Source organism: Patagioenas fasciata, chromosome 4 (genome assembly GCF_037038585.1).
Source record: "Patagioenas fasciata isolate bPatFas1 chromosome 4, bPatFas1.hap1, whole genome shotgun sequence".
Taxonomy (NCBI): Eukaryota; Metazoa; Chordata; class Aves; order Columbiformes; family Columbidae; genus Patagioenas; species Patagioenas fasciata.
In genome coordinates, this window is record NC_092523.1 from 57433769 (window position 1) to 57459156 (window position 25388).

The 25388-nt window shown below is 43.5% G+C and overlaps 1 protein-coding gene across 4 annotated transcripts; it reads right to left on the minus strand.

The window, feature by feature from the left end:
* Window positions 1–4: 4 nt before the first annotated feature.
* ABCG2 (ATP binding cassette subfamily G member 2 (JR blood group)) lies at window positions 5–25388 on the minus strand. Of its 4 annotated transcripts, none has more exons than XM_071807975.1 (16): window positions 24910–25388; window positions 17147–17359; window positions 15357–15416; window positions 14773–14887; window positions 14488–14640; window positions 13913–14070; window positions 13048–13199; window positions 12200–12304; window positions 10501–10751; window positions 8735–8817; window positions 7270–7359; window positions 6494–6618; window positions 5415–5569; window positions 4357–4446; window positions 3618–3715; window positions 5–148 (listed from the first exon to the last, which is right to left on the minus strand). In XM_071807975.1, the coding sequence occupies exons 1-16, from the start codon at window positions 24957–24959 to the stop codon at window positions 91–93; spliced, it is 1956 nt and encodes a 651-aa protein (XP_071664076.1). In that variant the 5' UTR covers window positions 24960–25388; the 3' UTR covers window positions 5–90. The 4 variants fall into 4 exon arrangements, with proteins under 4 accessions (XP_071664076.1, XP_071664074.1, XP_071664073.1 ...); XM_071807973.1 differs by lacking the exon at window positions 5–148 and adding an exon at window positions 2380–3137 and having other exon boundaries at window positions 10501–10748; XM_071807972.1 differs by lacking the exon at window positions 5–148 and adding an exon at window positions 2380–3137.

Genomic DNA, 25388 nt, shown 5'->3' on the forward strand with positions numbered 1-25388 from the left:
CTACAGAAAACAGACCCATGAGTACCAACACCTGGCCGCTGCGGTGGCTGGAGCTGCTTCTGCGTCACAGCTGGGGACAGTCGCTCCTGGCTACAGCAAAAACGTTTGAGGGTGGGAGTTAAAAACCTCACTCCGAGCAAGGACCTCGCTGCAAGAACAAGACAATCAAACTCAACTTTGTAGTCATATTTGGGATGCTGTTCTACAGTTCTCCGCTTCCTCTCGGGCAGTTCAACGGCAAATAACAGTGCTTGAATAAAATGTTACTCCACAGGACCCGCATCACTTGTTTCAAAAGCCACGGTGAAATATTTCAGGGTGCAGCCACAGATTACCACTGTACAAAGCCCCATTGCGTGGTGCTCGGTGAAAGGCTTTGCAAATGGGGGCTGGAGAAAAACGTAGGTTTTTTTCCTATTCTCCATCACCCTCCTTCCTCTGCCCCATGTGGTTGCCCTGAGTGCACTACTGGAAAATACAGCACTACTGCTTCAAAGCCAAGTATTTCTGGCAGAAAAGGAGAGCGTGCACTCATTCTGCTTTTCCACTTCTGTCACTCTACTGTGAATAATTTCTGAATGGGACACAAAACTACAGCCATCCTTGAAGGAGTGGTGTCAGTATACGGTACGTTTCTTGAAAGTCTAGTGGAGGAAAAAGATTTAAAGTACTGAAGTGCAGGGAGAAAAAGGCAGAGAGAATTCACCTGTTCTGGGTGGGTGGCAGCAGTTTGTCCTGACAGCACTGCAGCCCCTGGTGCCTTTAGCAGGAGCTGAGCTCACTGGGGTTTGCTCAGGGAGAAAACTTGCAGGAAAATGGGCAGAGGGACACCAGACTTGGCTGGGGAGTAACTTGCTTGAACACACTGTAAATTATACAGGTTACTTATAAATTTGGAGATAGAAAAATGTAACAATACTTTGTATTATGCTTAACTTCACGCCTTCTATTAGCATGAGAGCTGGGCCAGTTAAAATCAGTTGATGTGAAAACTGACCAAGGCAGCACTAAGAATTTGCCAAATGCGACTGCTATGACCCATATCAACCATGGCGGACATCGCAGAAGGAACGAGATTAACAGTAACAGCCCAAGAAAGAGCTGCAAAGTTGTCCTTAATGCATTTTTATGCATAACTGCAGGTAAAATCCTTTGCATCGCAACTGTTCTGTTTTCACATAATTGTAGTTTGATGTCACATGACAACTGACCATCAGCCAGCAGTGTGCACAGGTGGCCAAAAAGGCCAACAGCATCCTGACATGCATCAAGAATAGTGTGACCAGCAGGACTAGATTGTGCCACTGTACTTGGTGCTGGTGAGGCCCCACCTTTAATATTGTGTTCAGTTTTGGGCACCTCACTACACAAAAGGCATTGTGGTGCTGGAGAGAGCTCAGAGAAGGGCAAAGAAGCTGTTGAGAGGCCTGGAGCACAAGTCTGATGAGGAGCAGCTGAGGGAACTGAGGCTATTTAGCCTGGAGAAAAGGAGGCTGAGGGGAGATCTTATCAGTGTCTGCAACTACCTGACAAGAGGTTGTAGCATGGAGGGTGTTGGTGTCTTCTCCCGAGTAACAAGTGATGGGATGAGAGGAAATGGCCTCAAGTTGCACTGGGGCGGTGGAGGTGTTGTTTGGATATTGGAAAAAATTCCTTCCTGGAAAGGGTTGTTGGGCATTGCAACAGGCTGCCCAGGTAAGTGGAGTCACCATCCCTGGAGATGTTTAAAAGATGCGGAAAAGAGGTTCTTAGGAACATGGTTGATGCCAGAGTTCAGTTATGTCTGAACTCAATGGTCTTGAGGGTCTCTTCCAACCGGAATGATTCTGTGATTCTGTGAAAAGGTGTGGGAGAGGGACCCACAGCCCTGCACACGCCTCAGCCGAGCGCAGGGGCTCTGCCCGCTGGGGCAGCCCAGGGCCCCCGGCCTGGCCGCTTGCGGCGCCCAAGCTTTGGGCAAAGAGAAACCGCATCAGCTGCAAGGGAGTCGGCGGCCCAAGGTGTTTGGTGCTGCACGTCTCCCCAGTGAACTCAAGGGGAGAGGAGGCTGGAGAGGAGTCCCTAGGCCACGGCCAAAATTAAGCAACAGGTCTTTAAAACAGAGCATATTTTTATTGCGTGAAATAGTAGTGGGGCAGAGATCCGCTTTGCAAAGTACTGCTGCAGGTGGGAATTGTAACAAGCGAATGCACTGAGCTCCCAGGAAAAGGGTTGCTGCAACCTGCCAATTCTTAAAAATGTGGTGCCACCTTGATTAGATTTACGTTTGAAATCGGTCACTATAAACAGGAGTAAGAACTCACAGTAGCAGCAATAACAGGGCAGTGAAGATTATGAGAAGTTGCGCAGAGAATTCAGTGATGATGCAAACTGGCAGAATAAGAAATCACACAGCCACCTTTATTTTAAAAATAGCGTTTCTACCACTCGCGCTTGGTAAGAAAAAACGTGATGGCATTGATCAAGTACACTCCAGAGCAGCAATGATTCCCAATAGAAAAGGGCACGAGATGTGAACTGGGGTGGAGAGGATGTTTTTGTCACTGTCTCATGTCGACTGTCACTGCATTAGCAGTTGAGATAATGTTGGTGTCCTGATCAGCATCACTTTGGACTGAATCACTTGCCCGTGAATGTAGGTGCTAATTAAAGTAGGGAACTAATAGAGGATTTTTTCAGGTTAAGCCATTAAACGTTAGTTTCATTGCTTAACAAAACCATAGCTAGAACATGCAGAAAGATTGAACAGTCTCTTGAAGAAATGAATTGTATACTTTTTATGGCAAAGATAATTGAGGCATGCTAGGCATTTCAGCAAAGTACATTAACACTAAGTATTTAATGCACAAGGATGGCGTTCACATTGTTGACTCGTGTAATCATGAGCAAAAGTACAAAGGAAGGTCTCTTGAAAAATAATCAAGTCAGTCGCACAGTCAGTTTCTCAAACTGCGGAACAACAGGAATGGCATTTTTCATTCTGTTTTTAGGAGAACTTCTTCATGAAGTACAGTTTCAGGTATGCAATGGTGAGGAATATGACTGTCATGCAGGCGAGAGCCAGGTTGTTCTGCCACAGGCCCCAGCTACTCGCATCAATGCCTTGAGTTTTCAGATACTCCTCTCCTGTACACACCCTATGGATACAGACAAACACATTTATAGCCTTAGCCAGTTTTAAATGTCTAGGAAGATCCCCAGAAGTCGTAGCATGATTTCATGTCTGTAACAGGCCAGGCAAACACCAGCTGCGTGTTACTATTTTGTTTTCTGTTCCTAAAGTTGTTATTCTTGTAGCTACAATCTGTTCCCTGTAGGAAGCTGAAACTGGTTTTTGTGAGGCTGTGTGATGGTAGCATGTGAGTGTTCCAGTGAACGCAGACTCAAGAAAAGTGAGCGGCAGAATGCTACGTATTTCTACTGTTACAAATACTAACTATGACCATAAGCAGAATGTTCTCTGCAAAGAGAATGCAAAAACTCAGTCAAAACTTCATTTTCCATATAAAAACTCAGATTGTCCTGGTCATCAATGACTATCTCACAAACAGACCAATACCCAAGGACTTTGTAAGTTACTGGTGGTGGAATTCATTTCAATGTATCAAAATACTTACAGCTGGCTTGTCTGCCTGTATGTCTTGCTGCTGATTAAATCTGTGTTATTATCACTGGCGCAGAAGTTCAGACCAGTCAATTCATTGATTTGTAAAGCCTTTTCAAATGAAAGAAACAATGACAACAGAAATTAGTAGGTAAAGGAATGGTACAGTAACAAGATCAGATATAATTCAATTCAAATTTATTCTAAAAACTTGATAGTATTACTATTTATTACATTGAACAAATCCCCATTGTTTTAATCGAGTAGCACACTGCTTTTTAAGACAGGAACGTTCTCGGTCCCCACCTGGTCGTGCACTCGTGTCACCAGGCTTTAACACCTCCCCTAGGCTTGATTATTTCTGCACAGGCACATTAAAGCCCAAATTAGGATAAAAGTTTTAGCTTGACAAGTTTATGTTTGACTGATGGCAAAGAGAAGAGTTGTTTTTTTAGGGATAAGATTGTTCTTTGTATAATTTTCATCCAGCTGTATTGCAGTGGATATGGTTGGTTAGTTTCTCTTTCATAGGAGGTGCTGTAGAATTACAGAAATTTGCTCTTCTAAACAGCAGTCGTTGCTGGTTGTTGAGAAGCCTTTTTTGTTTCAAGGTGCTGCACCGCATTCTGAGGTTGCTGTATTTAGTTACCTTCCCTTTTGCTCATGAACCTGTAAAGTTTGGTGTTTTAGTAAAGATATTTCTTTCTAGCAAAAATTTTCCAAGTCTGTACACAGGAAAACACAGAACTTACTGCCATTCCGTATCGAGGGATGCTAAAATATTTGAGCCAAGAGAGCCAGGACACGATACTTGTGAGATTGACCAGCAACCCAGAGAAAATCTAAAGGCAAGTAATGAAATGTAAAAAAACCCCAAACAACACAACAAAAAAACAACAGCAACAACAACAAAAACAAATAACAACAACAAAAATTATATGCTGTTACTGCAGGTTCTCCTCTAGCTCTTGAGTCTGCTTCTCCAGATTAAAAACAGGTGGGAAGGCAAATCTAGAGGAAGAAATTCTTCCAGTGGAAGCACAGGGGAGCGTGAAGGAATAATTTGTTACCCAGCTTTGGGCCATAAGCCCATGTGGTCCTTCTCTCAAAATGAGTATGGGGGAATGCTTCCACCTGTGCCTTAAACCTATCTATGGGTCCCATATGGGTTGACATGAACTCTCTGCTTTCACTCAGGTGTATGGAGCTGCTGGATGTGTCTGCTTGCTTTTGCTTGTGTGCTGTGAGCCTGAGACAACCTGTTTTTTGGCTGTTGGTTCAGCACCACCTCGTTGTTTATGGTGCCTGCCATCTACATGTAATTATTTGTGTGTTGGCCAGTTCTGACATGACCAATGGTTGGCTCTGCAGCTGAAGAGGACACCTACGGTGGTGGCCTCAGAGAGCAGGAGGCTGTGGGTCGCGTCCTCAGCTCACCAAATATGTCTTTAGCAAAGCTAAAGGAGAGTGAACCAAATGTAGCTCTCAGCCATTTCTCCGCTTTCGAGGCAATATGCTGGCTGGCAGGTTGTCCTGGTTTTGGACAGAATTAGAGAGAAGAGGGCAGAGGAACTGCTCTTCCCCCTGCTCACACCCACACCCCCAGCCATCAGGTTCTTGTTAGCTAAAAGAACAAATCAGACTATTAGACTCCACAGTATCAGCATATTCAAATCAGGGTGTTCGACACACTCAACTCCATGGTCTTATTTTGCAGAATTCAGATGAACTCTATACTGCTAGGATTTTGAGATTTCAGTGTTGCTAAGATTTCAGGGTTCAGCCTGGAAAACTGAATAATGCTACTCACAGTCATAAAAACAAACACGATAGTTATGAGCAGGTTTGCTACGGCGAACACGTCCTGTCCTGCTCCGATGGCCAGTGCCATGGAAGTGGCTGTATAGGACACGAGCGTGAGCGTGAACATCATTATAAAGAAGGCTTCTACTGTTGCTTTCAAACCTTAAGGATCAGGGGAAAAGAAAGAAGGTTTTCAGTACATACAGCACTCCACTGGTTTCCAGTAGAGAGCTCTCCTGACGGACCTGGTGGCTTCTGGGTGGCTGTAGATTTGGTGGCAACGTTGGCCTCATGCCAGTGTCACAGTCTGGGCGCCTCTTGCTGATCACAGAATCATTTTGGTTGGAAGAGACCCTCAACATCATCGAGTCCAACCATAATCTAACTCTAGCACTAAACCATGTCCCTAAGAGCATCATCTATACATCTTTTAAACACCTCCAGGGATGTGGCCTTGTTTCCTGTTCCTTAGGGAAAAACCCTCAGGCCAACGCAAAACATGATTATTTTTAAACTTTGTTTGCACTTTCAAGCTTTTGGGACATACAAAAAAGGATGTTATGATCTGAAACTTTACCCTAGGAAAATGGTCTGCTTGGGACATGTTTTGAGGATGATGTTTGAAGGTGTTCTAGCATTGTAAAAGTTGGTGCGAGCAATTTTTGAAGTCTGCTCACTATCCAGAGGGCATTTCACCAAAAAGAAGAAGCTGATATGAAATCACATGGTACTAAGTTCTTAAAACTTTTCCTTTGATAGATGTCCTTGTAAGAATGGAAAAGTAGCTTGTAAAAGTTAAGATAGCCATAAATTAGAAAGAATAAATCAAATCATGTGGGAGTAATGGGAGGGATGGGAGGGATGGTGGAGACGAGACATGGAACAGATTCTGAAATGAATGCTTAAATCTGTGAAAACGTGTCTTTTCTGTCAAAGGCACGGTGTGCTAAAAGCAAGTGCAGCAGCCAGTGCAATGCTGATGTAGTGCTTTGGCATATCTAAGTATACATGCGTATATAAAAAAATGCGAGTGCCTTGTTGATGTATTGATGGGGTTGTAATGGCACTGCAGGAGACAATACTTACCTAACATGAAGTAAACAATACAGGTGAAGAGGATACTCGGTATAGTCCTCATGGGTATTAAATCAGCCAATAGTTTTGAGATGAAATATGCAGATGTTCTGTAGTACCCACTGATATATTCATGTCTGGAACACAAAGGTATATACAGCATATTACAAATTTAATCACTAGAAAACAGTAAGATTCTATTCACTTGCAGACAAATGAATTCTTGCTCAAACTGGAAAAAAAAAAAAAAAAGAGTTACTTTAGGGTTAGGCTGTAATGTAAATGTCTAGTAAGCCATACACCACAGTGACGGTGGCATTTCCTTATGCAAATGAATATGGGTACTCAGGCACCTAATTTTTAGCAAATATCTGTGTAGTGTCATCAAAGCAGAGAAGGTAAATAATTCGCCTTTTCTGTACAGTGTAATCTGCATAGCTCTGAAGAATCCAGTTACTTAGGCAGGCAGTATTTACTGTCCTCGCCAGGAAATCACAAACTTATTAATCCATACTGAAATTGTGTAATCAGGGTTATTTTCCTACATATGTTTCCTACATAATTTTAAACTCAGAGCTGCTTGCAATCATAAGTACCATTTGAGGGATTTGCAGACAACTCTCTATAGGCTGAGTGCATTTGCAATGAGCAACAGCACTGACAGTGAAATAATTTGAAAACTCTGCACTAGGCATACCTAAATGTCACTTAGCTACAGCAGGAAGGTGAGCAAACAAACAAACTGCCTAACAGCAGACCCCGTTAACCTTTTTGTATATTTTACTTACACAAATATCTTTTTTTCCACGATAAAGAGTTCAATAGCTGAGATGCTGCTGAAACACTGGTTGGTGGTCAGAAAGAACATTGCACCCACTCTACAAAAAAACAAAACAGCAAGCAGTTATTCTTTTAAAAGTGATGTAAATATAGCGTTTCCACTACTGCATCCGTCAGTAGTGCCTGCAGCTCAGTAGTAGGTGACCTCCCATCCCAAATTCCATGGGAAGAGGCTTGGCTACAAGTCTGAGTCCATAACAAGCCTGAAGTAAATGTGGTACAGGCAGTATTTGTTACTCACATGTGAGGACTGTATGTTCTCTGATGCAGTTAAAGGGTAGAAAATGATATGGTTTTCCTTTATTTTTATGTAATTTCCTAACACTTTAAAAACTCTGAGTCTGTGAGGCATTTGTGTGATGCAAGCTTTGAGGAACTGAATAAGCAATGTGATAAGTTGTTGCCACCTTGCTGCTAAAATTTAAAGCTTTGCTTTCACACTTTCATATGTAATATAAAACCAGTCCATTTCTAAGTAAATCCTATGAACTGTTTCAAGACTAAAAAATCCAGAGCTTTCTTGGTTGCAGACTCGTTTGTCAGGCCACATACATAAAGCTGTCAAAATGATAGAGAGACCAGAATTGTGTTAAAATCTAGCTTTAAATGCACCTTCTGGCTTGCTGCTGGTAAACTCGAGTGTGTATAGAGAAGCATGTGCAAGATCAAAGCTTTCGTTACCCAGGTTGATGTAGCCAGGTCTGTATCTTTAATCTTTTTATCTTGGGGAAGTCTTTGCAGAAAATAAGTTGAAATGCTGCCATGCTGCATGAAGCCTTTTTAATATGATGCTTATGGTTCAGTGTTTTCAGCAACCTGATGGGCACTGAAAAAAAGTCATCCTACAGAAGTAGTGTTACTCACTTTGGTTGGACTGACTGCTGATCCAGGTGACAGCATGGCTGGGCAGAACTGTGTCCCCTTTCAGTTCTGCGGGGACCTTCCTAGAGGCAGAAGAACCTCCAAGTCACTAGTGTTGGCTTGTTTACTAGTGTGAAGGGTGAAGCATTTGCTTTACAGAGGTAAATATATTTCATAATACATATATATTTCATAATATATATATTTCTCAGGCTAGACAGGAGGAAGAAATTTTTTATGCTGAGGGTGGTAAAACACTAGCCCAGGTTGCCCAGAGAGATGGTAGATGGCCCATCCCTGGAGACATCCCAGGCCAGGCTGGATGGGGCTCTGAGCAACCTGATCTGGGTGAAGATGTCCCTGCTCATGGCAGGGGCTTGGATTAGATGAACTTTGAAGGTCCTTTCCAACCCAAACTATACTATGAATCTATTCTATCATTCATAAAGATCTTGCGGGTTCTTTCTCAGCATCCAAGCTGTTCATTATCCTACTGCAACAAGGAGGGAGCTTTATCAAATTTTGGGGTATCCTGTACCTAAACTGACTCACCTGTTCTGTAGTCCGGTGGAGGTCTCTTCAAGTCCAAAGAAAATGGCTCCTACAACCAGTCCCAGTACAGCTGTAACACACACCTAAATAGAAAAAAAAAAAAAAAAGGTGTGTTTTTTTTTAAAATACGTAGTGGGTAGGTATAGATTGACAGGAATCTGGCAACCGATAACTGAAAAAAATCTTTCCTGACTGCATCTTGCTTTCATGTTCCACAGTGTGTAATTGTTGGGTTCTATTACGCATCTGATTCACGGGATTGTTTCCAGCGTGAGCAAGATACTATGATTGTGCTATGGGTGTACTGATATTTTCAGTCGGTAACACAATTTACATAGCAAAGATACCAGCTGCCTCAAGGATATAGTTTAAAAGACTGAAATGTGCACTTCTAAAATGCTAAATACAAAGGACAAAAATCTCAGCAAAACTGATGGTATCAAGCATTTCTGTCATTTTTAAGCCCAAGCGATGCATGAACCATAATACCGTAAACCCCTCGATCAGTAGTACCCCATTACTAAGATCCTGCCGAAAGGAGCAAATGTCAGGGGTAATTCAGCTCCTAAGCCAATTGCAGTGGGAAGCAAGGATCATATCAAGACCAATTTGGAGCAGATTAACAAAAAAAGGCTTAATGAACTGTGTGCCTCAAGAATGCTGGTAAAATCCACCCCTAATGAGGGTGGGGAGATGGAAGAGATGGTGAGAAACAAGTCAGGACCTTGGGGTATTATGAGATCCTTGCGAGTCTAATTCTTGTCACAAGGTCAAGCTTTTACAAAGCAATTATTAAGGATCTCCATAGTATCAGCATACAAACGCACACACATACTCAAAGCCTTTTAACCCCAGGGATTCTCGACTCGTTTCCCCTCCACACAGGCTGCTTCATTCACTCATTAGACAAACCACGATGAAGAGAATTTATACCCCTTGCTTGGGACTAATTTTTTCTTTTGGGTCCTCTAGAATTGCTGCGAATGGCAGTGGGGGTTTTGCTGGTGCTGGGATTGCAGAGTTTGGCTCATAAATTAGGGGATTCCTGAGGATTACTTGTACCGCAGAGGTCAGCCAGGCATTCGTTATTTTTGAGGGCAATGTGCAGCTTTGAAGAAATCAACGCTTTGGTTTTGGTTCTTCTGAAAAAGCAGCACAGGGCCAGTCATGTAGAACACGCTTGTCTTCGGCAGCAGGTGTTAGAACCTACTGTGGTTTTCACTGTGTCTTCTCCAGAAGACATCACCACCATTGCAAACAGTCAAATGACCAAATGATACACACAGTGCAGGACCGTGAAAGTATTTTTACACTTGAGCCAGCTGCCAGCACTTCATTGTGTGCTGAAGTTTAATTAAGTCAGCATGTGTAGTCTGTTAACTTTCCCTGAAGGAAGGAAGAATATTTGAAGCCAAATCCCACAGTGCCAAACCTGGATCCTTAGAGTCAAGTCTGAAGAATGTTCTTGAGCAAATGTAGGAAACTGCTTGGGAGATAATCTGCTCCTGGCCTGGAGCTTCCCATCTTGCCTCCCAAGGCCTCAGTAGTCCAAAATTAATTACCAAACAGTCCCTCATGTTGCTCGTTTGGGAGCGCTCAAGGCATCTTCTAGAGAATCCAATTTCTAGACCTTGAATGCTCTTTTTTTCAGATGCTAAAAGTTCAGTCACAATATAAAATGGCACAGCCATTCCAACAATTTATCTAATACAGAAGTGGAATAAATAGAACATATATCACAAAAGGATAGATACAAATAGCGTTACCTGAGCTATGGAAGCTTGAGGGTTTCCTACCAGATTTTTAAATGTGCGCTTGGACACCCAGTTCAGCTGATGAAGGAAGGAATTGGCATATGTGATTTGTTGGAAAACTGGTTTTGTTTTCTTTTTATTTCCCAAAGAAATGTTTTCTAGTACTGCTTTTGTTTCTTGGTAGTAGGCAGAGCTGGAGTATTTTTCTGCTAACCTCTCAGCCAAGGTTTTAGCACATTCGCTGTGTTCTTCAGTGTTGTCTGCTGAAAAGATTGAAAAGCAATGTGAGCATTTATGTAAGGGACAGAAAGATGGTTTAGGAGTTAAGCTGGAAGAGTTACGTTGGGCTGCAAGAGTTACTAACAAAACAGAAGAATTAATATGGGTATTGAGTTCCAGTGCTTCACCGCAGCCAGTTGGTATAAATAAGACTAAACCTCTGTGTTTGTCTGTGCAACCTGTCCCACAGGCAGCAACTTCACAGCAGACTAACCACGTAAAATCTTGTCTGCTGACCAAGTTCCAAAGTGGCATCAATCTGACTTTCCATCAAAAAATTATTTTTTCACCCCCAGGTTTCTGTACGTGATCTGTTTCGCGGATCCGATGTGACAACCCTAGACCTCCAGGAAATTTAGGTCCAGGTAATTCTGCAAGTGTCTACTTCAGTCAAGCTTTGGAGTCTGTCATAAAGAAATTTCAGCTGGAGATGCATTTTTCTCAGCTGTAGTCCAGTGTGTGCTTTTCCAATGACAAATACAGTGTGTGTCACCTGCTCTAATATTAGTCAGACCCTGAATGCAGATTGCTCCTTTGGTAAAAATACAGTGAAACTGTGTGTTTGGGCACATAGCATATTCATTATTTAATTTCCCAATTCGTTCATGGCAAAAGAGAGTAGCAATAGACAGGATGAAAAAGCCTGCTACTGAATGTAGGAGAGATTTGATGTGTTAGTTTGTGGTTAATTTCTGCCTTACGACAACTTCAGGAAAGCATCAGGAGAACACTGGTCTGCTATCTATCCCTCTCTTCCCACCCTACTTGGAGGAAGGAAAATAATAATTTCCTAATAGATAAAGCATTCCATTATGGAAAAAAATACAAGTCACAACTGATCAAATTACATCCCCAACTGGAATAAGTGGCCTGATTTATCCTCTCTGCTTCTGCAGGACTTCTGTTGATTTGCCTCAAAGATGAAAGAAGCGCTTTCTCTGTGTTGAGAGGTAACAAAACAGTTTCTTACACTCCCAGACATCATAACTTCAATGCAGGAAAACATTATTTCACCTTTGATATCTCATAATTTGAGTGCAACACTAAAATATTCAGGCCAGTTTATGAAGAAATGGATAGCAAGGATAAATTACTAAATACCTATTTATGAGAGGTAAACTAATTTTGCATAGATAGGAATGTTTTATATAATAGGGCTGTATATGAATTGGGTATTATTTCAGGTTATGCTAATTATTTTCCACATATAAACAAAAAGGATTTAGGAATGGTGTGGGTTTTTTTCTTTTACCTTTTAAAAATAACACAGATCAGCAGCACGTAAGACTCTCATGCATACAAATAACTGTATGAGTGTTCAGCATGGTTATATTGGTTGTTTGACACCTGCCAGTGATCTTTCTGTGTTGTGCTGGACACCCTCTAGCAAAATCCATGCTGTGATAATTTCCCTCAGCTCCGTGTTTCATACCTGTGTCTGTTTCATCAGCCTTGCTCATTGCCACCGCAGTGGAGTCCCCGTTAATGACGTCCAGGAAGAAGTCGGCAGGGTTGTTGTAGGGCTCACACTCATAACCTGCAGGGACAGCAGGACAAGGCCTGAGCGGTGGTGCTGTGACCAGCAGGAGGCTGTGCGCAGCCATTGCGCCTACTGAGCGGCCTGCACCACAGGCCTTAGAATCATTTGGTTTGGAAAAGTCCCTCAAGATGGAGTCCAACCATCAGCCTAACTCTGGCACTAAACCATGTCCCTAAGAACCTCATCTACGCATCTTCTAAATGCCTCCAGGGATGGTGACTCCACCACTTCCCTGGGCAGCCTGTTCCAATGCCCAACAACCCTTTCCAGGAAGAAACTTTTCCCTAATATCCAATCGGAACCTTTTCTGGCGCAACTTGAGGCCATTTCCTCTCATCCTATCACTTGCTACTTGGGAGAAGAGACCAATCCCCTCCATGCTACAACCTCCTTTCAGGTAGTTGTAGACAGTGATAAGGTCTCCCCTCAGCCTCCTTTTCTCCAGGCTGAACAGCCCCAGGTCCCTCAGCTGCTCCTCATCAGACTTGTGCTACAGATCTTTCACCAGCTTCATTGCCCTTCTCTGAACTCGCTCCAGCACCTCAATGTCTTTCTTGTAGTGAGGAGTCCAAAACCAGGTCACAAGGTGAATCACCAAGAGAAATGCTTAGCCTGTTAAAAACCTGGACATGCTATTAGACACTATGTCCCATTCTGATCAAGCGCTATTGGCATTTTTCATCAGGTTGGTGCAAGCTGAGGGTGGTGCCGCAGTTGTCCCAGCCGCAAGTGGTGCTCACCAATGGACTGGAAGTACTGGATGGCGTGCTGGGCAGGGCCATGGTACAGCACCCTCCCTGCTGCCAGCAGCGTCAGGTTGTCAAACAGGCGGAATATGGAGTACCGAGGCTGGTGGATGGAGAAGATGATGGTTTTCCCTTGTTTTGCCATCCTGGATGTAAAGAACGACAGAGATGTTAGCTTTTCAATTCGTCTTGGCATTTAGATGAGAGAATTTGCAAGTTCAGGTAAGACTTGGTTAAGTTTAATTCATTTGGAGGGGGAAGAAAAAAAAAAAAGAAAATAAAATATTAAGAAAATATTTAGGTCATCTTTATAGTGTCAGTATTAGAAGAGAAAGTTGACTTTCACCGAGAATCTTGTTGGAGGATAAGGTCCGGAAAAGATATTGATGCAAACAGAAAGCTCTGGAGAGAGGGGTTTGAGTCCTCTTTGCTTGTAGTAAATGCAAAAATGATATGAACCTTGCAAGCAGAGCATACGTTGTGCTTGTTTTCCCAAAGGTAGACCTGAGATTTTGTGAGGAAATAGTTAGCTGTGTTCTAGCTACAGTCTGCGTTAAAACGCATCACCTTACCAGACTGTACAACAGGCATTTTTAGCACTTTTCTGGCCCAGGCAGACATGAACATCAACATCCGTAATTATTGCTGACAAGTTGCAGTTCCACACACTTCACACAAGGCACTTTGTGTACTCCTGAGAGTAGCTGCTTTGGAGCGAGAGAATTCGTACAGGCTTTTTCCTACCCATTTTGCAGCTGTGGTTCGCCGGTAAACAGGTAGACATCGAATTTCCCCATTTGCTCATTCTAACTGTAATTAGCAGAGCGGAGCAGTGAAAGCAGGGAGGTGTTTCCATCACCTTTTCAGAAGCAGCAGGACCGCGTTTGCGGTACTGGCATCCAGTCCCGTAGTCGGCTCATCCAAAAACAAGATGGCAGGATCTGTGATGAGCTCCATCCCAATGTTGGTCCTTTTCCTCTCTCCTCCAGACACCCCGCGAGTCAACTCTGTGCCAACCTGCCGCAAAACGGGAAACTTGTCTCGTTTGGCCTGATAATAAACACGTAAGTGAACAGCATCCTACCACTACGGCAGCGTTTGAGAAGAGTTGTAAGAAAGTTTGACCCTACTCTCAGGTACAGATGTAGATGTTACCTCACATATAGGACATTTCCTGATGTTAGTACTATTATACCTGAGATGTTCTCTTTTTCTCCAGCCACAGACTACCCTTCCCTGTAATAGGGTATGGCAATATCAGTGCAGAGCCTGTACAGATAGCCATACACAAATTTTATTAATTGTAGCATTACTGAAATAGTTAATTTAATTTTACTTTTTTTTTCTTTAATTTGCCATGCTGAGCCATTTGGTCAATTAAATAAATCACTCAATATTTGTTAACAATTTAAGCACCATCTTTACACACCTTACCTTGGAATCTGCCACTTTGCTCAAACCCAGTTCCTTGATGACCTGATTCACTCGTTCGTTTTTTTCCTGTTCCTTCACTGACTTTGGCAAACGGAGCGCTGCTGAGAACTTCAAATTTTCTCTTACAGTCAGGGTTCCCATCACCACATCATCCTTTATTTAAAAATAAAACAAAACAAAACAAAACAAGCCCAAACTTGGTGGTCTCTTAGCAATGTCTATTTTTGACTCTGAGAACTGCATCTAACTGTGTTTGATGTTGAGGGAGTGATAAAAATTACGTACCTGCACTACGTATCCAGAGGTACATTTAAAGTTGACAGGCTGAGGAGCTCCGTTGATCAAAATGTCACCAGAAAGCCCACGGGGATCCTTCCTTGAGGCCAAAATGTCGAGTAGACTAGGAGAAAAGTGGGTGACTTGGTCAGATGAGTGTGCATGAGGTAAGCTCTCTGAACAACAGTGAACAGCTCTATACAAGCATTCCCTGGTAAACATTTGCTATTTAGAAAACCTCCAGCAACTTTCAAGGGCCGAGTTTCTTTTGTCCTTGTTTGCTAAGGAAATGAGATCTGCACAGTTTCACAGTACATCTGTGTCCACTCATTCAATATGATGAGCTTAACCTAGAATTATATGTAAAGATAGTGTATCAGTAAACTGTGGACTAAAATTGAATTTCATTTCTGTCATGTAAGCTGATACTCTTTTTTTTTTCATATTTGAGTTTTTCTGAGAAATTAGTGAGATTTGTACAGACCTAAATGAAAACAAAATCTTTCCCTGAAAATACTCTCTATCACTGCTAATATATGCAAGTTCCTTTCCTCCTTGATGTAATTTCTGTGTAGAGCAATGAAGGCACTTACGAAGATTTACCACTGCCAGTGGGTCCCAAAATTGCATTCAGTCCCGGTCTCATGATGCCACTGTAAGACAAAACACACAGGTTTTACACAATAGATGGGGTGGGTTTTTTTCTCTCATCCTGTTTCATCTGGTAGGCTAGTGTAAATTATTAATATCTGTAGAACTACCTTCTGCATCCCAATAATTTTGGAATTAATGAAGCTGCCCGATCACAAGCAATATTTATGATCAAACTCCACCTTCATTTTTATTCCTAATTCAAGAAGAATTAATCTTCATATAATACAGACAACACAGAAACCTGAGTAAAATGTAACAAAACTTGTATGCATGCTTCCCCCCTGGATCTCTAGAAGGGAAGCACACGTCTTAGCCACGTTCAATCTAAAATGATGATTCTTGCAGGAGCTCTCTGTAGACAGAACATACGTGGGCTTTGTCTGTTCTTACAGAAACTACAGCTGATAGTTTCTCTGTATCCAATTTTAAGCCAGGCAAAACTCAAAAACCAGATAGAAATGGCTGTTAAGTATTTGGGGAAAAGACCCTCTAGAAATGATACAGTATGTGGAAATGCTGCTGGCTTGTTTTTTTTTTTTTCTTTTTGCTGGAACACGTGAAGGTGCCGCTGCTAATTCTCCTGACTAGATCCTAAAATTTGCTCTCAACAAGCTCTGGTGTACGCAAAAATCACACTGAACATACAAATACCTGTCTCTGTGTTACGATACCAGGTTAGTAGTGAATTGCACTCTGGTACTAGCTGTTATCAGCAACCCAGGTGTCAGTGACCTGAGTACCTGGCTGTGGGTGTGGCCTAGGGCAGCTGTTCTTAGGAAGGCTTGGCTTTGCTCTGTCTGATGCATATTTGTTCTTCCTTCAGTTTCTTTTTGCGCATAGATTAAGCAGCATACACATTATGCACACATTAGGTTACGTTATGTATGATTTTAACAAAAAAACCCCAATGTGTAACCAAACAAATGCAGATGTTCCATTTCCTAAAAGGGGAAGGAGTGTTTTACGTTAAACATTGGTCTTGTTCAATAAGCCACAAGGCTGGCCTTCCTCTCACGTTGTTGCAAATGACCATTGAGTTACCATAACCTACAGAGAGTAGGAAAGGTTTTAAAAGCTCATGTTTAGGATTTATGGAAGTTGCATATGGCAAAGAGCAGGACAGACAGGTACACAAAAGGGCAAATATTTATGATAGAAATTGAAGTTAGGGAGCTGAAAGTCACAGGTGGCTTGGAACGGCATGTTCTGCAAGTACCTGCCATTCAGCCTAACTAATGAACTGTGAACAGGTAAACTTGATGTATAGATTATTGAACAGAGGCCATAACAATGTGATTCCTTTACAGCAGTAGAGCTCAATGTTGAAAAAAAAAAAAAAAAAAAAAAAAAGGAGAAAACTTTTCATGTCTTCAAAGTTAACCTAGCCCTGGATTATACTACTATCTTAAACATTTAAAGTTAAACCCCCAGAATTAACCTTCCCAAAGGCGATGTTAGGGAATGAGATGCCAGCACAAAGGACAGGCTGTTGGTATCTCAGTTAAACACCAGGGCACAGTGAGAGACATGCCAGGTCGTGCAGAACAACCAGAGCTGGCTGGCGTGTCCCTGTGCCAATGGTGGCCAGGAGGACGTCCCTCCCCGGGCTGGGGAAAATCCTGAACAAATTCTGTATATCACACTTAGTGGCTCAGTGACAGGAGTGGACTTAGCTGTCCGGGCAGAAATAAACCATACACACACCCTAAAGCGATGTTTAAATACGTACTTGACATCTCTCAAAACTTCTTTATCTGCTGTTTTTTGACAACACAGGAACCCAGTCTTCATCTTCAGGTGGTAGCAGATGTTGTGGAAGGTTAGTATGCTTCCTCCCCTGCCAGCTAAGTCTGGAGAGGACTGCTGCCTGCTGGGGACGCCATTTGTATTCCAGTCCGACATCTGAATGCCGAGGTGTGGCTGGCCTGCTGCCATTTTTCCTCTAAAAAATGGAAAAACAGGGCAGGGAGGTGTAGAGTTGATTAGGTATGGAGAAGAAAGATCTGTTTGTTTGGTCCCGTGTTTGCCACTGGACCTGCTGTGGGGCTCTTACATCCAACCTTCCTGTGCAATAATAACAAAACATTAAAATTGTTGGTTTATTTTTATAAATCCAAATAATTTTTGCCAAGGGTATAGGAACATGGAAACAGGCACTGCTGCCAAGTAATTCTCTTCCTTGGATTTGCTTTCCATGTCAAAACTAGACAGTAGTTGTGGAATAAGTGAAGTTCTCTCACCTCTTATTGTCAGTCAGCCTCCTGCCCATACGCTGCGCTCCTGCACCCTGGGGACATCCTTGCAGATCTTTGTCCCCTATATGCTTCCTAAGAGGCTGGAGGTAGGAGGTAGCTGAGGCAGGAGGCTGGATATGGCCTCTCCTGATGGATTGCGTTGACTCATCGAAGTTTAATTACTTCAGTTGTAACTGGGGGAAATGCTATTACAGTGACACAGCAGTTGATGGGAGCTGCAAGGGGAGATTGGCAGCTGAGAGCTCTCAGGTGCTCAGTCCCATACCTGAGTGTCTTTCCCCTGCTTGCAGTGAGGAAGAAGGCAAATTATGAGACCGTTTCAGGCACACTGCGTAAATTGGAGAGCAATCATAAAATGAGCCTTGCAAAAAAAAAAAAAAGAAAAGCCATTTAATCTAATGCAGTCATATGGTCGCATAAAAAAACCAAGCCCTTACTTGTCAGTTTGCCAAGTTTGCTTGACAGGCAGTTGAACTCTCCTTTACGAGTATCAGTGGAACCGCTGGAAGTCCTGCTTTCAGCAACAACCCTGTCTGCATGGAAAGGCCAGTTCATCTGGCTCGCAGCGATGTTATCCCAAATCTAGCCCAAGCTTGCCTGTTCTGACAAAACAGCAGTCTTTGGCCCTGGCAAAAACATAAGGGCTTAATATTTTAGTAATCAGTAATCTTGGCCCAATTTTGCTGCAACATGAAAATAAACTGTTTTCCAAATACAATTATAATAGGACTAACTTGAATTCAAGCTGAAATGGATTTTGAGTAAGTTGAACATCATTTAAATGTGCAACATTTGAAGTCTGGAGGCCCTTTTTTTTGGTAAACTGTCTCCACTCTTCTCAATTTGTACCAGAGAAGGCTTCTTGACCTGCAGGAGAGCAGCTAGTTTTTTAAGGCTATTTATAGAGTACTTTCTGGGCTAATTTTGCTGGACATCCATCATGACTTTTCCCTTCAAGTCTCACCATACGACCAGAGGCTTGCGAGCACCCAGAGCAAGGTGCCCAACACTCAGCCACAGAGCCAGCGCCACAGAGAGATATTACGAAATCCCTTGACTTGTGGAATTGCCAGCAGCAAGGTGTGAGGCCAGGATTCTGCAGAACACAGTGTGACTCTGACCTGATAGATCACTGCATCTACAGAGTATCTAGATCAGTATCAGATTTTTTTCGCAGCTTAATGTTTCAGTATTATTGATGGAATTTTTTGAGCATACTAAACAGAGTTTGTGCAAATGGGGGAGAGCGAGGTGGAGTCTGACCTCAGACATTATCAACAGAATAGTTAAATTCTTGGGGTTTTTTTGTTTGGTTAGTTGTTTGGTTTGGTTTTCTGAAGACCAGCATAAAAATCTACCTCATCACTTGCACTACAATTTCAGAAATGTTATTTAGAAAACAAATCAGGAATTAAACAAATTCAGTCTTCCAGGCTGAACTTGACTGGCAGAGAATAAGCACAGGATCAGAAACTATTTTCATAAATACGGGATCATGGTACTTTCACAGGGTTGTTCTTGAGAACAGATGGTACATCGAAATTTAATTTACCAGTCACGTTATCTTTGCAAAGAACATTGCAGAAGGGAGGTCCTGTAACCAAGCTTCTCCCTCCCGAGATGGGGCAGCCAGGGCTTTGCCTGGGCAACTCGTGGAAACCTCCGAGAGTAGAGATTTGGATCTCACCTAACAGTGGAAATAACGCTTGTGTGCTAGAGTTAGGCTTTGGGTTTGTTTTTCTTTTCTGAAGGCCTTTTTTTCACTGTAGGATAAGTACTTGCAGTGGGACAGACAGTTGGGCATTTCACAAACCCACCTTTCCATTTCTGTTCTAGCCATAAACTGCACTCCCAGGAATACAGCTCCTTTACAGCTGATGTAATTGTCAGCTGTTTGCAGTTGCTCCTTAGGAAGTTTTTTTTTTTTTTAATGTTAAGTTAGGCTTTGTTTAGAAGATCATTTGTTGCGTTTAATGTGACATATGGCCATGAAACATTTTCAGTCAGAATGTGTGCTGCAGGACAACAAAACAACCGTGACAAACAGTAAATAAACCAATTCCTAAGCAAACAAAAAGTCTTTAAGTTTCCTAGAATTCAGTTATAATGTCTTGCAAAAATCTACTTTAGATTGGAAATGAGGGGGAGATTCAATATGTACTGCCCGCTGTATTCAGAAATATCCATTAATATGATGATGTGTTTCATGTCCTCATCATATCAGCTCTTGGTATAATACATTATTTTTGCATCAGCTGAATATAAAATCAAAGAACTCTTTGGGAATTCCATAAACTTCATTTATTTTTCCTGAATCTTTCTAAAATATTGTTATTGCCACTGATTTCAGCATCAATTTCAGTTCAAGCCTAATAGAAAACCCTTTTCTTCAGAAATATTTATTCTCAGAAAATTTTGTCAGAAGGCAGAGTACTTGATCTTGAGATTCAACCTTTTTTTAATGGCAAAATGTAACGACTTGACTAAAAACTATCATGAAATCTCCTTGCCCACTGTTCCAATGCACAGAAAATGAAACTCTCGGAACGGTCACTTTCCTGTGCATACTTCTGAGACTGCTAAATTGCGAAGTCTCATTTTCCCAAGATACATAGAGACACAAAACAAAACAAAAATTTAAAACTACAACAGAATCCACTATGAAGTTCCATTGACTTAAACCTGCTCGAACAACAGCAACATCAGGTCTTTCAAGCAACTTCACTAAACCTATTTGTACGCCTTAAGAGGTATTGTCTGTATAAAAAGCAAAGTCACATTCATTCCTGCCAGTGTACCTGCAAAGCTTTTGGCACCAGGGGGACTTGCAGGTGAAACAGAAAAAAGGGACCATAGGAACGGTAGCAAAATTTTGAATGGCAAAATTCAGAAGCCCATTTTGGCTGATCTTTTAAATGCAGGCAGTGATTCACTGTACTTTATTGCTATAGAAAATGAACGTTGAAATTACTTAGGCGAGAAGATTTTTAGAGACATAAGCAAATTTCAGCAAAGTTTTGTAAAGGAATCTGGCTCAAACCCTTTAAAAAAATAGCCTGATTTGGTTTTTTTTTTTTTTCTGAATACTGGAACCAACCAGAGAAACCAAAATTAAGTGAGCTATTATCTCTCTTATTTCTAACGAGTACAAACTTGAGTCTTGCAACCTGCTAGCTGAAACAGCACAGTACATACTACAGATGTGCATTTTAGATTTTGGATACATACCAATTCGCAGAAGCTGTAAGTGTAACTTTTTTTCTCTTTAATTTCATGTGTTTCCAGAGGTGCAGGCTGGCAAGGGAACAGCTGTGGGCATGCAAAGAGGGCAGCACAGCCTCACACCACCAGCGCAGGACCACGCAGCCCTTGTGCTCAGGAACACGCGTAAGAAATTAAAACCATTTGAGTAAATAAGGATAATGCGATTCAGGCGATCTGTAAGTTAATTGCCAGCCGATTTAGTGGGGATTTGTAACCTGCCTTCCGTGAAAAGAGCCCTGTGTGTTAGTTGGGGACTGAGGAAGCAGTGCTTGTTGCATTCAGGTGTTCACGTGCCTGTTATCTACAGTGCATCAACATGCATGGGTGAACCCTCAGTACAGTATTCCTGCAACATATTCTAACTTTTCACTTTTTACTGTTTTTCCTTTAAGCCTTGATGCTTTTATCCCCCATTTAGAAAACATATTGCTACGGATTTCCTGCCAAATTTCTCATTAAAGTCCCTTGAAAAGTTGGGAAAAGGTAGGCAAGTGTTCCGCTGAGTTTTCCTTGATAGTTGTAGGAAAAACAACTGCAGAATCTAATTCCTGAGCAAAGGCAGAGTAAGCAATTTGCAGAGGAGGAAGCAAACCACTAAACAGAATTAAATCTCTCCCGACAAACGGGCTGAAGCGCCGCTCCCAACTCACCAGCAGCAGGTCCGGCTCAGTGCTGCGGGGTGCTGAGGACGCGGCGGAGACAGCAGAAAGACAGCAGGAACCGCGGAGGAGAAGAGCAGAGCCTGGTGCGTGGAGACACTGCCCTGACGGCTCCTCAGCGTGTGAGACCGTGCAGCGACACCCGTGCCATCGCGGCTGCCGCGACAGCAGCAGCTGTGTCCCCGTCACCCCGGGGAGTCTCCACCCTCCCCCTGGCGCTGGGGAAGCCAGAGAGCGTTATGGGGAGGGCAGGGCCAGGACTAGCCACGACTTTCACTTTTTTTTTTTTTTCCCTTTCGCAGAGCAAGTTGTAGGTGAGCTGCAGCACAGCCCCTCCTCGGGAGCCGGCCCAAGCCACCCGCACGGTAAGCAGTGATGTTTGGGTACAGTCCAGCAACTCCATCACCAGAGACTCACGGCGATGGCAGAGCCTGGCAGTGCCGGCAGCATGTGGTGGATGCTGGCAGGGTGCAGTGGATGCTGGCCGTGGTGTGGCGGACTAGCCTGTGGAGTCTCTTCCTTGCAGACAGGTGCTACCTGGGTAATGTTTTCCTTCAGGTGAAGGTACCTGCAGTAATGCAAAGGCTGTGCTGATGCCCATCAGAGTAGGGTTTTCACAGGAGAATATGTGGGCAGGTAATTGGTGCTGTGGAGGGAAACAAAGTTGAGGCACCTTTGTTATATGAAGCAGGGACATCAGTGCCTGGCATACACCATCAATCCCGCACAGCATCCCCAGGAGCGCTTGGCAGTGCCAGCCACAGCTTTCCAGCAGCTGCACGAACATCTGGCGTGGGGCTGGTGGTGGGCGCCACTCCTCCCATCTGCCCCTTGACACAGCTTTGCCAGGACAGCTGAGCTGAGCCCAGCAACACCAAAGATGAGGCCGGCCGGGCTCTGGGGGGGCTGGGGAAACTCCCCCAGCTCAGCCAGGCTGCCCACGCTTGGCCCGTGTCCCGGGCACCATCCCGCAGGAGGGCACGGCCAGCGCTCGGACAGGCACCAACCTGCATGGTTGCAATTGTTCTCCTTGGCAGAGTGACACAGAGGAGCACACATTGCAGATGGTTTCCAGTTAAAAGCATTAGCTTTATGCTCTCATTTTCCTAGCAAGACTCATCACTGATTAATAAACACCAAAGCTGCCCGTAACAGCCATCCAGGTCAGGACATCACACGTCCAGATTTTTTAGCCAGCTGTAACCTGGGATGGGTAAGTATCTCATCGTTCAGGAATCACGCTCCCAGGATTTTGTTCTTTCCTTTATTACTAATTTTATCATAATTAACTCTGTACTGTAGTTATACCAAACTTCAAAGAATCCTAGCAGCTAGTGAAGACTATTGCATAGTCCAAATAGTATTGAAGAAGGTGCATATATGACCCAATATATGCAAAAATACTGCTATGTCACTTGCGGAGTATATCCACAGTCTGGCCTGGAAACCTCAGCAGACCCTTTGCAGTCTTGCATCTGGGCTATCCCCAGGTGAGTCAGGAAAAAATAGTGTTTGCACTGGATGCAGTCAGGGGAGGCTCTCGCTCTCAGCATGGCTGGTACTCATGCCAAAATAAAACCAAAGAACAACAAAAAAAGGAATGGAAAGCTACAGGGGATTGTTGGTGGTGTGTGTTTGTTTTTCCTCACAGATACTTCACTGCTGTTAAAACCCAGTATGAATTTTTTTTTTTCAGTTGTGGGCACAGGTATCCTTGAGATAATTTCTGAGTGGATCAATACACAGTTGTTCCTGTCTTCAGACATGGAGTAGGCTATCTAAAGAAAATCTGCAGCTCATGCTCACATTATAGTCTGAGACACCGAGTGACAAGTATTCAGCCTGTATTTCTGCAGTTTCAGGGGATGACTGGGGGTTATTTAATTTCACTCAGAAGTTTTCTCTCTTAGAGCACATGTACTAGTTAGGCTGCTGGGACCATGCTCTCATGGGCACCAGCGCAGCCTTTGCATTACTGCAGGCTCTGCCATCTTGTTGGGTTTGTTGTTACCGTGGAGCTGCCCAGGGGATCGGGTGAGCACAGACCCCATGTGCAGCTGCACAGCCAGAGACCCACACCCACAGAAGTGAGCGCACGGCTCACTCATAAATTCCCCCCAATAAATTCTTTATCCGTCTGTTTCCAAGGCCATGCCTGCCATGGCTGCTTACTTATTAGATGAGAATATGTGACAAGCGTTCATAAACCTGGGGCCATATGGCAACAACACTTAATAATGGTAACTGATTAAACTTGGGGTTGAAACTTTCAGAGGTGTATTTTGTGCTGGGTCAGGTGTGCAACACACCCATATCACACAGCTGACCTTTGGTCACTTCCCATTATATAAACCCTGAGAAGTCACGAGTGGGGTACAGCCTTATCTGATGATGCTTCCAAATAGCTTTCATGTGTTTGCATGTACTGTTTTCTTGGAGCGAATAAAGTACCCTGCACTCCAATTCAATGTGAATCACGCTAGAGCCATTTATTACAGAAACAAACCTCCGTATATATGCAACTATTCTTTGATCATGCATCCACACCCCAATCATGCATTCACTAATTGGATATCATCTATGTTCACAAGCTGTCCATGTACTGGAGTCTCACTGCTGATAGGTCCGTTGATTTACATCACGTTGAGGCCTTGTTATTGTAGAAATGCCTCTCTCCCACAAAAGGTCCTGTTTTCAGCTTTCTGAGGTGGCCTTGAAATTCCTTTGGGCCTGGCTAGTTCAATAACAAATCTCCACCTAACAGAAACCTATCCACAATGTTTAATATTAAGTTGGCCAGAAGGTCATTGTCCCAGCACCAACCTACGTGGAAGGTGGAATCCGTGCAGCCACCATGGCAGCCACAGCATGGTCCCCGGGTTTGTCCCTTCTCTGTTCAGAAGCAAAAAGGGCTCTGCACCCTCACCCCTGCACATGGAGGTGATGTTTAAAAAACGGAAATAGTAATTTTGTAGGAAGAGGAGAAGGGAGCACATTTTGTACGAGTAATTGTTCTTGAAAGACCTGAAGTTATGAATACTAGGAAGGGCTGTGGAGCCTGAATCTAACATTGCTCAATATGATGCTCACCAGGAATTACTTCTGAGCCGCAGACCAGGCCACAGTGGTACTGTACAGTTCATACAGCTCAGCATCAGGTGCGAATGTCTAAGGAGTCCCTTTGATCTGTCCCAGTAGCCCTGAAAATAGCATGACAGGCCTTTCCCTGGCAAGGCTCGACATTCACACATTGAATTATTTCACCCAGAAAAGAGTCAGTTAAAGCCCCACGATGGTAACATCACACATTTTACCTGAGCAGCAGGTTTCTCAGCAGGTTCCTGTTGCTCGGTGCAGGCTGCATTTTGCGGATGCATGTGTGTGCATGTGGCAGCTCTTCAGGGCTCTCGGCTCAGCTCGTGGGGGCTGGATGTGGGTTCCTTGTGCGAACCTGAGCCTCTCCAGGCCAATCAGCATCTCTGTGTGCACTTTACTGATGCTTCTCTATCTTCAGGGCGCAGGGCAGTGCCAGCAGGACGGTACAGGCTGTCCACGCAACCACACAACATACGGGGAGATGCTTCCAGGCCGCCCCAGCTGCACTGGAGGCCCCATGTGCGTAGCTGGGCTCTGTGCGGCTACAGCCTCCGGGACCAGCTTGCCCACCTGTGTCCGTGTGCTTTGTAGGGGCCGGGGCACACGCCTGACGGGCCGTCTGGCGGTTCTGGGAGCCCCCCAGACTGTTTGCGAACACCCCCCAGGCTTAATTTCTGGTGTGGAGGATGGGTCGCTG

Bases quoted from the DNA above. Each gene is read 5' to 3' on its own strand.
- ABCG2 (XM_071807972.1), bottom strand. From the start codon at position 24,959: ATGCAGCCTGCACCGAGCAACAGGAACCTGCTGAGAAACCTGCTGCTC. The intron at 5,570-6,493 runs GTAAGTATTGTC...CTGATCCTTAAG, and splicing joins TATTGTTTACTTCATGTTAG to GTTTGAAAGCAACAGTAGAA. The intron at 3,716-4,356 runs GTAAGTTCTGTG...TCATTTGAAAAG, and splicing joins TCCCTCGATACGGAATGGCA to GCTTTACAAATCAATGAATT.